General features: G+C 42.0%; 1 protein-coding gene across 3 annotated transcripts in view; it reads right to left on the bottom strand.

The window, feature by feature from the left end:
- Nucleotides 1–3,979, bottom strand: part of rars2 (arginyl-tRNA synthetase 2, mitochondrial) — a 15,968-nt gene extending 11,989 nt beyond the window's left edge. The window contains exons 1-3 of one of the 3 annotated variants that reach the window (XM_047818100.1): nucleotides 3,830–3,979; nucleotides 3,384–3,457; nucleotides 3,155–3,257 (exon numbers count right to left, since the gene is read on the bottom strand). In XM_047818100.1, coding sequence (XP_047674056.1) covers nucleotides 3,155–3,257; nucleotides 3,384–3,457; nucleotides 3,830–3,865 — 213 coding nt within the window. In that variant the 5' untranslated portion in view covers nucleotides 3,866–3,979. Of the gene's footprint in view, nucleotides 1–907; nucleotides 951–1,298; nucleotides 1,306–3,154; nucleotides 3,258–3,383; nucleotides 3,458–3,829 lie in introns of those variants that run through there. The other 2 variants (XM_047818102.1, XM_047818101.1) reach the window with 2 other exon arrangements.
- Between the last annotated feature and the right edge of the window lie 10,863 nt (nucleotides 3,980–14,842).

Genomic DNA, 14,842 nt, shown 5'->3' with positions numbered 1-14,842 from the left:
CAGTCTGACACACTAACACTAACACTAACATTAACACTGACATTAACACTGACATTAACACTGACATTAACACTATTAGGGTGTTACCTGTTGAACAATCCGCTCAGTCTGACACACTAACACTAACATTAACACTGACATTAACACTGACATTAACACTATTAGGGTGTTACCTGTTGAACAAGCCGCTCAGTCTGACACACTAACACTAACACTAACACTGACATTAACACTGACATTAACACTATTAGGGTGTTACCTGTTGAACAAGCCGCTCAGTCTGACACACTAACACTAACACTAACATTAACACTGACATTAACACTATTAGGGTGTTACCTGTTGAACAAGCCGCTCAGTCTGACACACTAACACTAACACTAACACTGACATTAACACTGACATTAACACTATTAGGGTGTTACCTGTTGAACAAGCCGCTCAGTCTGACACACTAACACTAACACTAACATTAACACTGACATTAACACTATTAGGGTGTTACCTGTTGAACAAGCCGCTCAGTCTGACACACTAACACTAACACTAACACTGACACTGACATTAACACTGACATTAACACTATTAGGGTGTTACCTGTTGAACAAGCCGCTCAGTCTGACACACTAACACTAACACTGACATTAACACTGACATTAACACTATTAGGGTGTTACCTGTTGAACAAGCCGCTCAGTCTGACACACTAACACTAACACTGACATTAACACTGACATTAACATTATTAGGGTGTTACCTGTTGAACAAGCCGCTCAGTCTGACACACTAACACTAACATTAACACTGACATTAACACTATTAGGGTGTTACCTGTTGAACAAGCCGCTCAGTCTGACACACTAACACTAACATTAACACTGACATTAACACTATTAGGGTGTTACTGTTGAACAAGCCGCTCAGTCTGACACACTAACACTAACATTAACACTGACATTAACACTATTAGGGTGTTACCTGTTGAACAAGCCGCTCAGTCTGACACACTAACACTAACATTAACACTGACATTAACACTGACATTAACACTATTAGGGTGTTACCTGTTGAACAAGCCGCTCAGTCTGACACACTAACACTAACATTAACACTGACATTAACACTATTAGGGTGTTACCTGTTGAACAAGCCGCTCAGTCTGACACACTAACATTAACACTGACATTAACACTGACATTAACACTATTAGGGTGTTACCTGTTGAACAAGCCGCTCAGTCTGACACACTAACATTAACACTGACATTAACACTGACATTAACACTATTAGGGTGTTACCTGTTGAACAAGCCGCTCAGTCTGACACACTAACACTAACACTAACACTGACACTGACATTAACACTATTAGGGTGTTACCTGTTGAACAAGCCGCTCAGTCTGACACACTAACACTAACATTAACACTGACATTAACACTGACATTAACACTATTAGGGTGTTACCTGTTGAACAAGCCGCTCAGTCTGACACACTAACACTAACACTAACACTGACATTAACACTGACATTAACACTATTAGGGTGTTACCTGTTGAACAAGCCGCTCAGTCTGACACACTAACACTAACATTAACACTGACATTAACACTGACATTAACACTATTAGGGTGTTACCTGTTGAACAAGCCGCTCAGTCTGACACACTAACACTAACATTAACACTGACATTAACACTGACATTAACACTATTAGGGTGTTACCTGTTGAACAAGCCGCTCAGTCTGACACACTAACACTAACATTAACACTGACATTAACACTGACATTAACACTATTAGGGTGTTACCTGTTGAACAAGCCGCTCAGTCTGACACACTAACACTAACATTAACACTGACATTAACACTGACATTAACACTATTAGGGTGTTACCTGTTGAACAAGCCGCTCAGTCTGACACACTAACATTAACACTGACATTAACACTGACATTAACACTATTAGGGTGTTACCTGTTGAACAAGCCGCTCAGTCTGACACACTAACACTAACATTAACACTGACATTAACACTGACATTAACACTATTAGGGTGTTACCTGTTGAACAAGCCGCTCAGTCTGACACACTAACACTGACATTAACACTGACATTAACACTGACATTAACACTATTAGGGTGTTACCTGTTGAACAAGCCGCTCAGTCTGACACACTAACATTAACACTGACATTAACACTGACATTAACACTATTAGGGTGTTACCTGTTGAACAAGCCGCTCAGTCTGACACACTAACATTAACACTGACATTAACACTGACATTAACACTATTAGGGTGTTACCTGTTGAACAAGCCGCTCAGTCTGACACACTAACACTAACACTAACACTGACACTGACATTAACACTATTAGGGTGTTACCTGTTGAACAAGCCGCTCAGTCTGACACACTAACACTAACATTAACACTGACATTAACACTGACATTAACACTATTAGGGTGTTACCTGTTGAACAAGCCGCTCAGTCTGACACACTAACACTAACACTAACACTGACATTAACACTGACATTAACACTATTAGGGTGTTACCTGTTGAACAAGCCGCTCAGTCTGACACACTAACACTAACATTAACACTGACATTAACACTGACATTAACACTATTAGGGTGTTACCTGTTGAACAAGCCGCTCAGTCTGACACACTAACACTAACATTAACACTGACATTAACACTGACATTAACACTATTAGGGTGTTACCTGTTGAACAAGCCGCTCAGTCTGACACACTAACACTAACATTAACACTGACATTAACACTGACATTAACACTATTAGGGTGTTACCTGTTGAACAAGCCGCTCAGTCTGACACACTAACACTAACATTAACACTGACATTAACACTGACATTAACACTATTAGGGTGTTACCTGTTGAACAAGCCGCTCAGTCTGACACACTAACATTAACACTGACATTAACACTGACATTAACACTATTAGGGTGTTACCTGTTGAACAAGCCGCTCAGTCTGACACACTAACACTAACATTAACACTGACATTAACACTGACATTAACACTATTAGGGTGTTACCTGTTGAACAAGCCGCTCAGTCTGACACACTAACACTGACATTAACACTGACATTAACACTGACATTAACACTATTAGGGTGTTACCTGTTGAACAAGCCGCTCAGTCTGACACACTAAATCCTCCCCAGATGACAGAATTCCATTTCGTACAAGAGAAATTACAGACAACCGGAAGTCAGGGGTTAACCTGAAGGGTCAAAGGTCACACATTAACAAATTAGAGCTAATACCTTGTCCTAGTTTTATTGTCTGCAGAACCGTGTGTGTGTGTGTGTGTGTGTGTGTGTGTGTGTGTGTGTGTGTCGTCCTTAACTGTCTCTTGGACACAGGCACAGCGGACAGCAGCGGAATAAAAACATCTTCACTTCCTCCACAGATCCTCACTAACTGTGCAGGAGAAACACACACAACCTTATCCAGTGTTCACACACACACACACACACACACACACACACACACACACACATATACACATATATACATATACACACACACACACACACACACACACACAACTACACATATATACATATACACACACACACACACACCTACATATATATATACATATACACAAACACCTACACACACACCTACAAATACATATATACACATACACACACTCTACACAATCACATATACACACACATATACACAAATTCACACACGTACACTCACATGTTGTACTGCAACAGTACACACACACACACACACACACACACACACACACACACAGCTGATGTGATTTCTGTTCTTTACCTCTGATGAAATACTTCTCCGGAAGAAGCTGGCCATGTGCACACACACACAGTCACTACTACAGAACACTGCTTGCACGCGCACACACACACACACACACACACACAGTCACTACTACAGAACACTGCTTGCACGCACACACACACACACACACACACACACACACACACACAGTCACTACTACAGAACACTGCTTGCACGCACACACACACACACACACACACACACACAGTCACTACTACAGAACACTACACACACACACAGTCACTACTACAGAACACTACACACACACACACACAGTCACTACTACAGAACGCTACACACACACACACACACACACACACAGTCTCTACTACAGAACACTACACACACACACACACACACACACACACAGTCACTACTACAGAACACTACACACACACACACACAGTCACTACTACAGAACACTACACACACACACACACACAGTCACTACTACACACACACACACACACACACACACAGTCACTACTACAGAACGCTACACACACACACACACACACACACACACACACACAGTCACTACTACACACACACACACACAGTCACTACTACAGAACGCTACACACACACACACACACACACACACACAGTCACTACAACAGAACGCTACACACACACACACACACACACACACAGTCACTACTACACACACACACACACAGTCACTACTACAGAACGCTACACACACACACACACACAGTCACTACTACAGAACACTACACACACACACACAGTCACTACTACACACACACACACACACACACACACACACAGTCACTACTACAGAACGCTACACACACACACACACACACACACACACACAGTCACTACTACACACACACACACACACAGTCACTACTACAGAACGCTACACACACACACACACACACACAGTCACTACTACAGAACGCTACACACACACACACACAGTCACTACTACAGAACACTACACACACACACACAGTCACTACTACACACACACACACACACACACACACAGTCACTACTACACACACACACACACACACACACACACACACACACAGTCACTACTACAGAACACTACACTACGAGCGCTCCCATGCTGCTGCTGGCTTCACAGGACTAGACGCTGTAAGAATGTCGTCATAAAAGCGCGACCATCAGGTTCCTCACAACGCGACGGGTTTCAGCACTAAAGTGTAATAGTTTATGTCGTGTACAATAAAGTCCTAATGATCAACATAATAACATACAGTTATAATACAACTAGCTGTTACTAAATTAATCATCTATTTACGGAGTTCATGTTATATATGAGCAATAATAACACATTTATATTTAATCTAGGAGAAGCTTAATAATCTAATATTCTGTAATATACAGAAAATAGAGAATATTACAGAATTTACAGAATATTAAAGAATTCTGTAATATTCTTAGTGTTCTAAAAGTTAATTAACTTTTTTCTTGTTCTTTATGAAAACCAATCTTTAATTATCATTGTTTATTTTAGGCTTTATTATTTGCTTTGGGTGATGGATACACTATGGGTGATACACTATGGGTGATGGATACACTATGGGTGATGGATACACTATGGGTGATACACTATGGGTGATACACTATGGGTGATGGATACACTATGGGTGATGGATACACTATGGGTGATACACTATGGGTGATGGATACACTATGGGTGATACACTATGGGTGATGGATACACTATGGGTGATACACTATGGGTGATACACTATGGGTGATACACTATGGGTGATTGATACACTATGGGTGATACACTATGGGTGATACACTATGGGTTATGGATAGACTATGGGTGATACACTATGGGTGATACACTATGGGTGATATACTATGGGTGATGGATACACTATGGGTGATACACTATGGTTTATACACTATGGTTTATACACTATGGGTGATGGATACACTATGGGTGATGGATACACTATGGGTGATACACTATGGGTGATACACTATGGGTTATGGATAGACTATGGGTGATACACTATGGGTGATGGATACACTATGGGTGATACACTATGGGTGATGGATACACTATGGGTGATACACTATGGGTGATACACTATGGGTGATGGATACACTATGGGTGATACACTATGGGTGATACACTATGGGTGATACACTATGGGTTATGGATAGACTATGGGTGATACACTATGGGTGATGGATACACTATGGGTGATACACTATGGGTGATGGATACACTATGGGTGATACACTATGGGTGATACACTATGGGTGATGGATACACTATGGGTGATACACTATGGGTGATACACTATGGGTGATGGATACACTATGGGTGATACACCATGGGTGATGGATACACTATGGGTGATACACTATGGGTGATGGATACACTATGGGTGATACACTATGGGTGATGGATACACTATGGGTGATACACTATGGGTGATACACTATGGGTGATGGATACACTATGGGTGATGGATACACTATGGGTGATACACTATGGGTGATGGATACACTATGGGTGATACACTATGGGTGATGGATACACTATGGGTGATGGATACACTATGGGTGATACACTATGGGTGATGGATACACTATGGGTGATACACTATGGGTGATACACTATGGTTTATACACTATGGTTTATACACTATGGGTGATGGATACACTATGGGTGATACACTATGGGTGATACACTATGGGTTATGGATAGACTATGGGTGATACACTATGGGTGATGGATACACTATGGGTGATGGATACACTATGGGTGATACACTATGGTTTATACACTATGGTTTATACACTATGGTTTATACACTATGGGTGATGGATACACTATGGGTGATGGATACACTATGGGTGATACACTATGGGTGATACACTATGGGTTATGGATAGACTATGGGTGATACACTATGGGTGATACACTATGGGTGATACACTATGGGTTATGGATAGACTATGGGTGATACACTATGGGTGATACACTATGGGTGATATACTATGGGTGATGGATACACTATGGGTGATACACTATGGTTTATACACTATGGTTTATACACTATGGTTTATACACTATGGGTGATGGATACACTATGGGTGATGGATACACTATGGGTGATACACTATGGGTGATACACTATGGGTTATGGATAGACTATGGGTGATACACTATGGGTGATGGATACACTATGGGTGATACACTATGGGTGATGGATACACTATGGGTGATACACTATGGGTGATACACTATGGGTGATGGATACACTATGGGTGATACACTATGGGTGATACACTATGGGTGATGGATACACTATGGGTGATACACCATGGGTGATGGATACACTATGGGTGATACACTATGGGTGATGGATACACTATGGGTGATACACTATGGGTGATGGATACACTATGGGTGATACACTATGGGTGATACACTATGGGTGATGGATACACTATGGGTGATGGATACACTATGGGTGATACACTATGGGTGATGGATACACTATGGGTGATACACTATGGGTGATACACTATGGTTTATACACTATGGTTTATACACTATGGGTGATGGATACACTATGGGTGATACACTATGGGTGATACACTATGGGTTATGGATAGACTATGGGTGATACACTATGGGTGATACACTATGGGTGATACACTATGGGTGATACACTATGGGTTATGGATAGACTATGGGTGATACACTATGGGTGATACACTATGGGTGATACACTATGGGTGATACACTATGGGTGATGGATACACTATGGGTGATACACTATGGGTGATACACTATGGGTGATACACTATGGTTGATTGATACACTATGGTTTATACACTATGGGTGGGTGATACACTATGGTTTATACACTATGGGTGGGTGATACACTATGGGTGGGTGATACACTATGGGTGATACACTATGGTTTATACACTATGGGTGGGTGATACACTATGGGTGATACACTATGGGTGATACACTATGGTTTATACACTATGGGTGGGTGTTACACTATGGGTGATGGATACACTATGGGTGATACACTATGGGTGATGGATACACTATGGGTGATACACTATGGGTGATGGATACACTATGGGTGATGGATACACTATGGGTGATACACTATGGGTGATACACTATGGGTGATACACTATGGGTGATACACTATGGGTGATGGATACACTATGGGTGATGGATACACTATGGGTGAGACACTATGGGTGATACACTATGGTTTATACACTATGGTTTATACACTATGGGTGATGGATACACTATGGGTGATGGATACACTATGGGTGATACACTATGGGTGATACACTATGGGTTATGGATACACTATGGTTTATACACTATGGGTGATACACTATGGGTGATGGATACACTATGGGTGATACACTATGGGTGATACACTATGGGTGATGGATACACTATGGGTGATACACTATGGGTGATGGATACACTATGGGTGATGGATACACTATGGGTGATACACTATGGGTGATGGATACACTATGGGTGATACACTATGGGTGATACACTATGGGTGATACACTATGGGTGATACACTATGGGTGATGGATACACTATGGGTGATACACTATGGGTGATACACTATGGGTGATGGATACACTATGGGTGATACACTATGGGTGATACACTATGGGTGATACACTATGGGTGATACACTATGGGTGATACACTATGGGTGATGGATACACTATGGGTGATACACTATGGGTGATGGATACACTATGGGTGATACACTATGGGTGATGGATACACTATGGGTGATACACTATGGGTGATACACTATGGGTGATGGATACACTATGGGTGATACACTATGGGTGATACACTATGGGTGATACACTATGGGTGATGGATACACTATGGGTGATACACTATGGGTGATACACTATGGGTGATACACTATGGGTGATACACTATGGGTTATGGATAGACTATGGGTGATACACTATGGGTGATACACTATGGGTGATACACTATGGGTTATGGATAGACTATGGGTGATACACTATGGGTGATGGATACACTATGGGTTGATACACTAGGGTGATGGATACACTATGGGTGATACACTATGGGTGATACACTATGGTGATGGATACACTATGGGTTGATACACTATGGGTGATACACTATGGGTTGGATACACTATGGGTGATGGTACACTATGGGTGATACACCATGGGTTGATGGGATACACTATGGGTGATTCACTATGGGTGATGGATACACTATGGGTGATACACTATGGGTGATACACTATGGGTGATTGATACACTATGGGTGATGGATACACTATGGGTGATGGATACACTATGGGTGATGGATACACTATGGGTGATACACTATGGGTGATGGATACACTATGGGTGATACACTATGGGTGATACACTATGGGTGATGGATACACTATGGGTGATACACTATGGGTGATGGATACACTATGGGTGATACACTATGGGTGATACACTATGGTTTATACACTATGGTTTATACACTATGGGTGATGGATACACTATGGGTGATACACTATGGGTGATACACTATGGGTTATGGATAGACTATGGGTGATACACTATGGGTGATGGATACACTATGGGTGATGGATACACTATGGGTGATACACTATGGTTTATACACTATGGTTTATACACTATGGGTGATGGATACACTATGGGTGATACACTATGGGTGATACACTATGGGTTATGGATAGACTATGGGTGATACACTATGGGTGATGGATACACTATGGGTGATGGATACACTATGGGTGATACACTATGGGTGATACACTATGGGTTATGGATAGACTATGGGTGATACACTATGGGTGATACACTATGGGTGATACACTATGGGTGATACACTATGGGTTATGGATAGACTATGGGTGATACACTATGGGTGATACACTATGGGTGATGGATACACTATGGGTGATGGATACACTATGGGTGATACACTATGGGTGATGGATACACTATGGGTGATGGATACACTATGGGTGATACACTATGGGTGATGGATACACTATGGGTGATACACTATGGGTGATGGATACACTATGGGTGATACACTATGGGTGATGGATACACTATGGGTGATACACTATGGGTGATACACTATGGGTGATACACTATGGGTGATGGATACACTATGGGTGATGGATACACTATGGGTGATACACTATGGGTGATGGATACACTATGGGTGATGGATACACTATGGGTGATACACTATGGTTTATACACTATGGTTTATACACTATGGGTGATGGATACACTATGGGTGATGGATACACTATGGGTGATACACTATGGGTGATACACTATGGGTTATGGATACACTATGGTTTATACACTATGGGTGATACACTATGGGTGATGGATACACTATGGGTGATACACTATGGGTGATACACTATGGGTGATGGATACACTATGGGTGATACACTATGGGTGATGGATACACTATGGGTGATGGATACACTATGGGTGATACACTATGGGTGATACACTATGGGTGATACACTATGGGTGATGGATACACTATGGGTGATACACTATGGGTGATGGATACACTATGGGTGATACACTATGGGTGATACACTATGGGTGATACACTATGGGTGATGGATACACTATGGGTGATACACTATGGGTGATGCACTATGGGTGATGGATACACTATGGTTTATACACTATGGGTGATGGATACACTATGGGTGATACACTATGGGTGATACACTATGGGTGATGCACTATGGGTGATGGATACACTATGGTTTATACACTATGGGTGATGGATACACTATGGGTGATACACTACAGGTGATACACTATGGATGATGGATACACTATGGGTGATACACTATGGATGATGGATACACTATGGGTGATACACTATGGGTGATACACTATGGGTGATGGATACACTATGGGTGTTGGGTACACTATGGGTGATACACTATGGGTGATACACTATGGGTGATGGATACACTATGGGTGATACACTATGGGTGATGGATACACTATGGGTGATGGATACACTATGGGTGGTACACTATGGGTGATACACTATGGGTGATACACTATGGGTGATGGATACACTATGGGTGATACACTATGGGTGATGGATACACTATGGGTGATGGGTACACTATGGGTGATACACTATGGGTGATGGATACACTATGGGTGATGGATACACTATGGGTGATACACTATGGGTGATGGATACACTATGGGTGATACACTATGGGTGATGGATACACTATGGGTGATACACTATGGGTGATACACTATGGGTGATACACTATGGGTGATGGATACACTATGGGTGATACACTATGGGTGATACACTATGGGTGATGGATACACTATGGTTTATACACTATGGGTGATGGATACACTATGGGTGATACACTATGGGTGATACACTATGGCTGATGGATACACTATGGGTGATGGATACACTATGGGTGATACACAATGGTTTATACACTATGGGTGATACACTATGGGTGATACACTATGGGTGATGGATACACTATGGGTGATGGATACACTATGGGTGATACACTATGGGTGATACACTATGGGTGATACACTATGGATGATGGATACACTATGGGTGGTACACTATGGGTGATGCACTATGGGTGATACACTATGGGTGATGGATACACTATGGGTGATACTCTATGGGTGATGGATACACTATGGGTGATACACTATGGGTGATGGATACACTATGGGTGATACACTATGGGTGATACACTATGGGTGATGGATACACTATGGGTGATGGATACACTATGGGTGATACACTATAGTTGATACACTATGGGTGATGGATACACTATGGGTGGTACACTATGGGTGATACACTATGGGTGATACACTATGGGTGATGGATACACTATGGGTGATACACTATGGGTGATGGATACACTATGGGTGATACACTATGGGTGATGGATACACTATGGGTGATGGATACACTATGGGTGATACACTATGGGTGATACACTATGGGTGATGGATACACTATGGGTGATGGATACACTATGGGTGATGGATACACTATGGGTGATACACTATGGGTGATACACTATGGGTGATACACTATGGGTGATGGATACACTATGGGTGATACACTATGGGTGATACACTATGGGTGATGGATACACTATGGTTTATACACTATGGGTGATGGATACACTATGGGTGATACACTATGGGTGATACACTATGGCTGATGGATACACTATGGGTGATGGATACACTATGGGTGATACACAATGGTTTATACACTATGGGTGATACACTATGGGTGATGGATACACTATGGGTGATGGATACACTATGGGTGATACACTATGGGTGATACACTATGGGTGATACACTATGGGTGATACACTATGGATGATGGATACACTATGGGTGGTACACTATGGGTGATGCACTATGGGTGATACACTATGGGTGATGGATACACTATGGGTGATACACTATGGGTGATACACTATGGATGATGGATACACTATGGGTGATACTCTATGGGTGATGGATACACTATGGGTGATACACTATGGGTGATGGATACACTATGGGTGATACACTATGGGTGATACACTATGGGTGATGGATACACTATGGGTGATGGATACACTATGGGTGATACACTATAGTTGATACACTATGGGTGATGGATACACTATGGGTGATACACTATGGGTGATACACTATGGGTGATGGATACACTATGGGTGATGGATACACTATGGGTGATGGATACACTATGGGTGATGGATACACTATGGGTGATACACTATGGGTGATACACTATGGGTGATACACTATGGGTGATGGATACACTATGGGTGATGGATACACTATGGGTGATACACTATGGGTGATACACTATGGGTGATACACTATGGGTGATGGATACACTATGGGTGATGGATACACTATGGGTGATGGATACACTATGGGTGATGGATACACTATGGGTGATGGATACACTATGGGTGATACACTATGGGTGATACACTATGGGTGATACACTATGGGTGATACACTATGGGTGATGGATACACTATGGGTGATGGATACACTATGGGTGATACACTATGGGTGATACACTATGGGTGATACACTATGGGTGATACACTATGGATGATGGATACACTATGGGTGGTACACTATGGGTGATGCACTATGGGTGATACACTATGGGTGATGGATACACTATGGGTGATACACTATGGGTGATACACTATGGATGATGGATACACTATGGGTGATACTCTATGGGTGATGGATACACTATGGGTGATACACTATGGGTGATGGATACACTATGGGTGATACACTATGGGTGATACACTATGGGTGATGGATACACTATGGGTGATGGATACACTATGGGTGATACACTATAGTTGATACACTATGGGTGATGGATACACTATGGGTGATACACTATGGGTGATACACTATGGGTGATACACTATGGGTGATACACTATGGGTGATACACTATGGGTGATGGATACACTATGGGTGATGGATACACTATGGGTGATGGATACACTATGGGTGATACACTATGGGTGATACACTATGGGTGATGGATACACTATGGGTGATGGATACACTATGGGTGATGGATACACTATGGGTGATGGATACACTATGGGTGATACACTATGGGTGATACACTATGGGTGATACACTATGGGTGATGGATACACTATGGGTGATGGATACACTATGGGTGATGGATACACTATGGGTGATGGATACACTATGGGTGATACACTATGGGTGATACACTATGGGTGATGGATACACTATGGGTGATGGATACACTATGGGTGATGGATACACTATGGGTGATGGATACACTATGGGTGATGGATACACTATGGGTGATGGATACACTATGGGTGATACACTATGGGTGATACACTATGGGTGATACACTATGGGTGATGGATACACTATGGGTGATGGATACACTATGGGTGATGGATACACTATGGGTGATGGATACACTATGGGTGATGGATACACTATGGGTGATACACTATGGGTGATACACTATGGGTGATACACTATGGGTGATACACTATGGGTGATACACTATGGGTGATACACTATGGGTGATACACTATGGGTGATACACTATGGGTGATACACTATGGGTGATACACTATGGGTGATACACTATGGGTGATACACTATGGGTGATACACTATGGGTGATACACTATGGGTGATACACTATGGGCGGGTGATTGATACACTATGGTTTATACACTATGGGTGGGTGATACACTATGGGTGATACACTATGGTTTATACACTATGGGTGGGTGATACACTATGGGTGATACACTATGGGTGATTGATACACTATGGGTGATTGATACACTATGGTTTATACACTATGGGTGATTGATACACTATGGGTGATACACTATGGGTGGTTTATACACTATGGGCGGGTGATACACTATGGGTGGTTTATACACTATGGGCGGGTGATACACTATGGGTGGTTTATACACTATGGGCGGGTGATACACTATGGGTGGTTTATACACTATGAGCGGGTGATACACTATGATACCAAAATGATGTGGATACCTGAAGACATTTCATTCTAAAACTATGGTAATTAATATGGAGTCTGTTTCCTTTGTGCTTCCGGTAGATTTTCCACTAGATGTTGGATTGTGTCTGTGGGGATTAGTGATCATCCAGCTACAGAAACATTAATGAGATCAGACTCTGATGTTGGGTCTGGGGTTCAGTCTGTTACACTTTAACCCAAAGGTGTTCTGTGGGTTGGAGTCACAGCTCTCGAGGTCTTCCAGTGGAAGTAAAAACAGTAAAAAAAAATAAGAGTGCTC

This window comes from Tachysurus fulvidraco, chromosome 9, assembly GCF_022655615.1.
Source record: "Tachysurus fulvidraco isolate hzauxx_2018 chromosome 9, HZAU_PFXX_2.0, whole genome shotgun sequence".
Classification (NCBI taxonomy): domain Eukaryota; kingdom Metazoa; phylum Chordata; class Actinopteri; order Siluriformes; family Bagridae; genus Tachysurus; species Tachysurus fulvidraco.
Note: the sequence above shows the minus strand (reverse complement) of the source record. Positions and strands in the feature narration are given on the sequence as shown.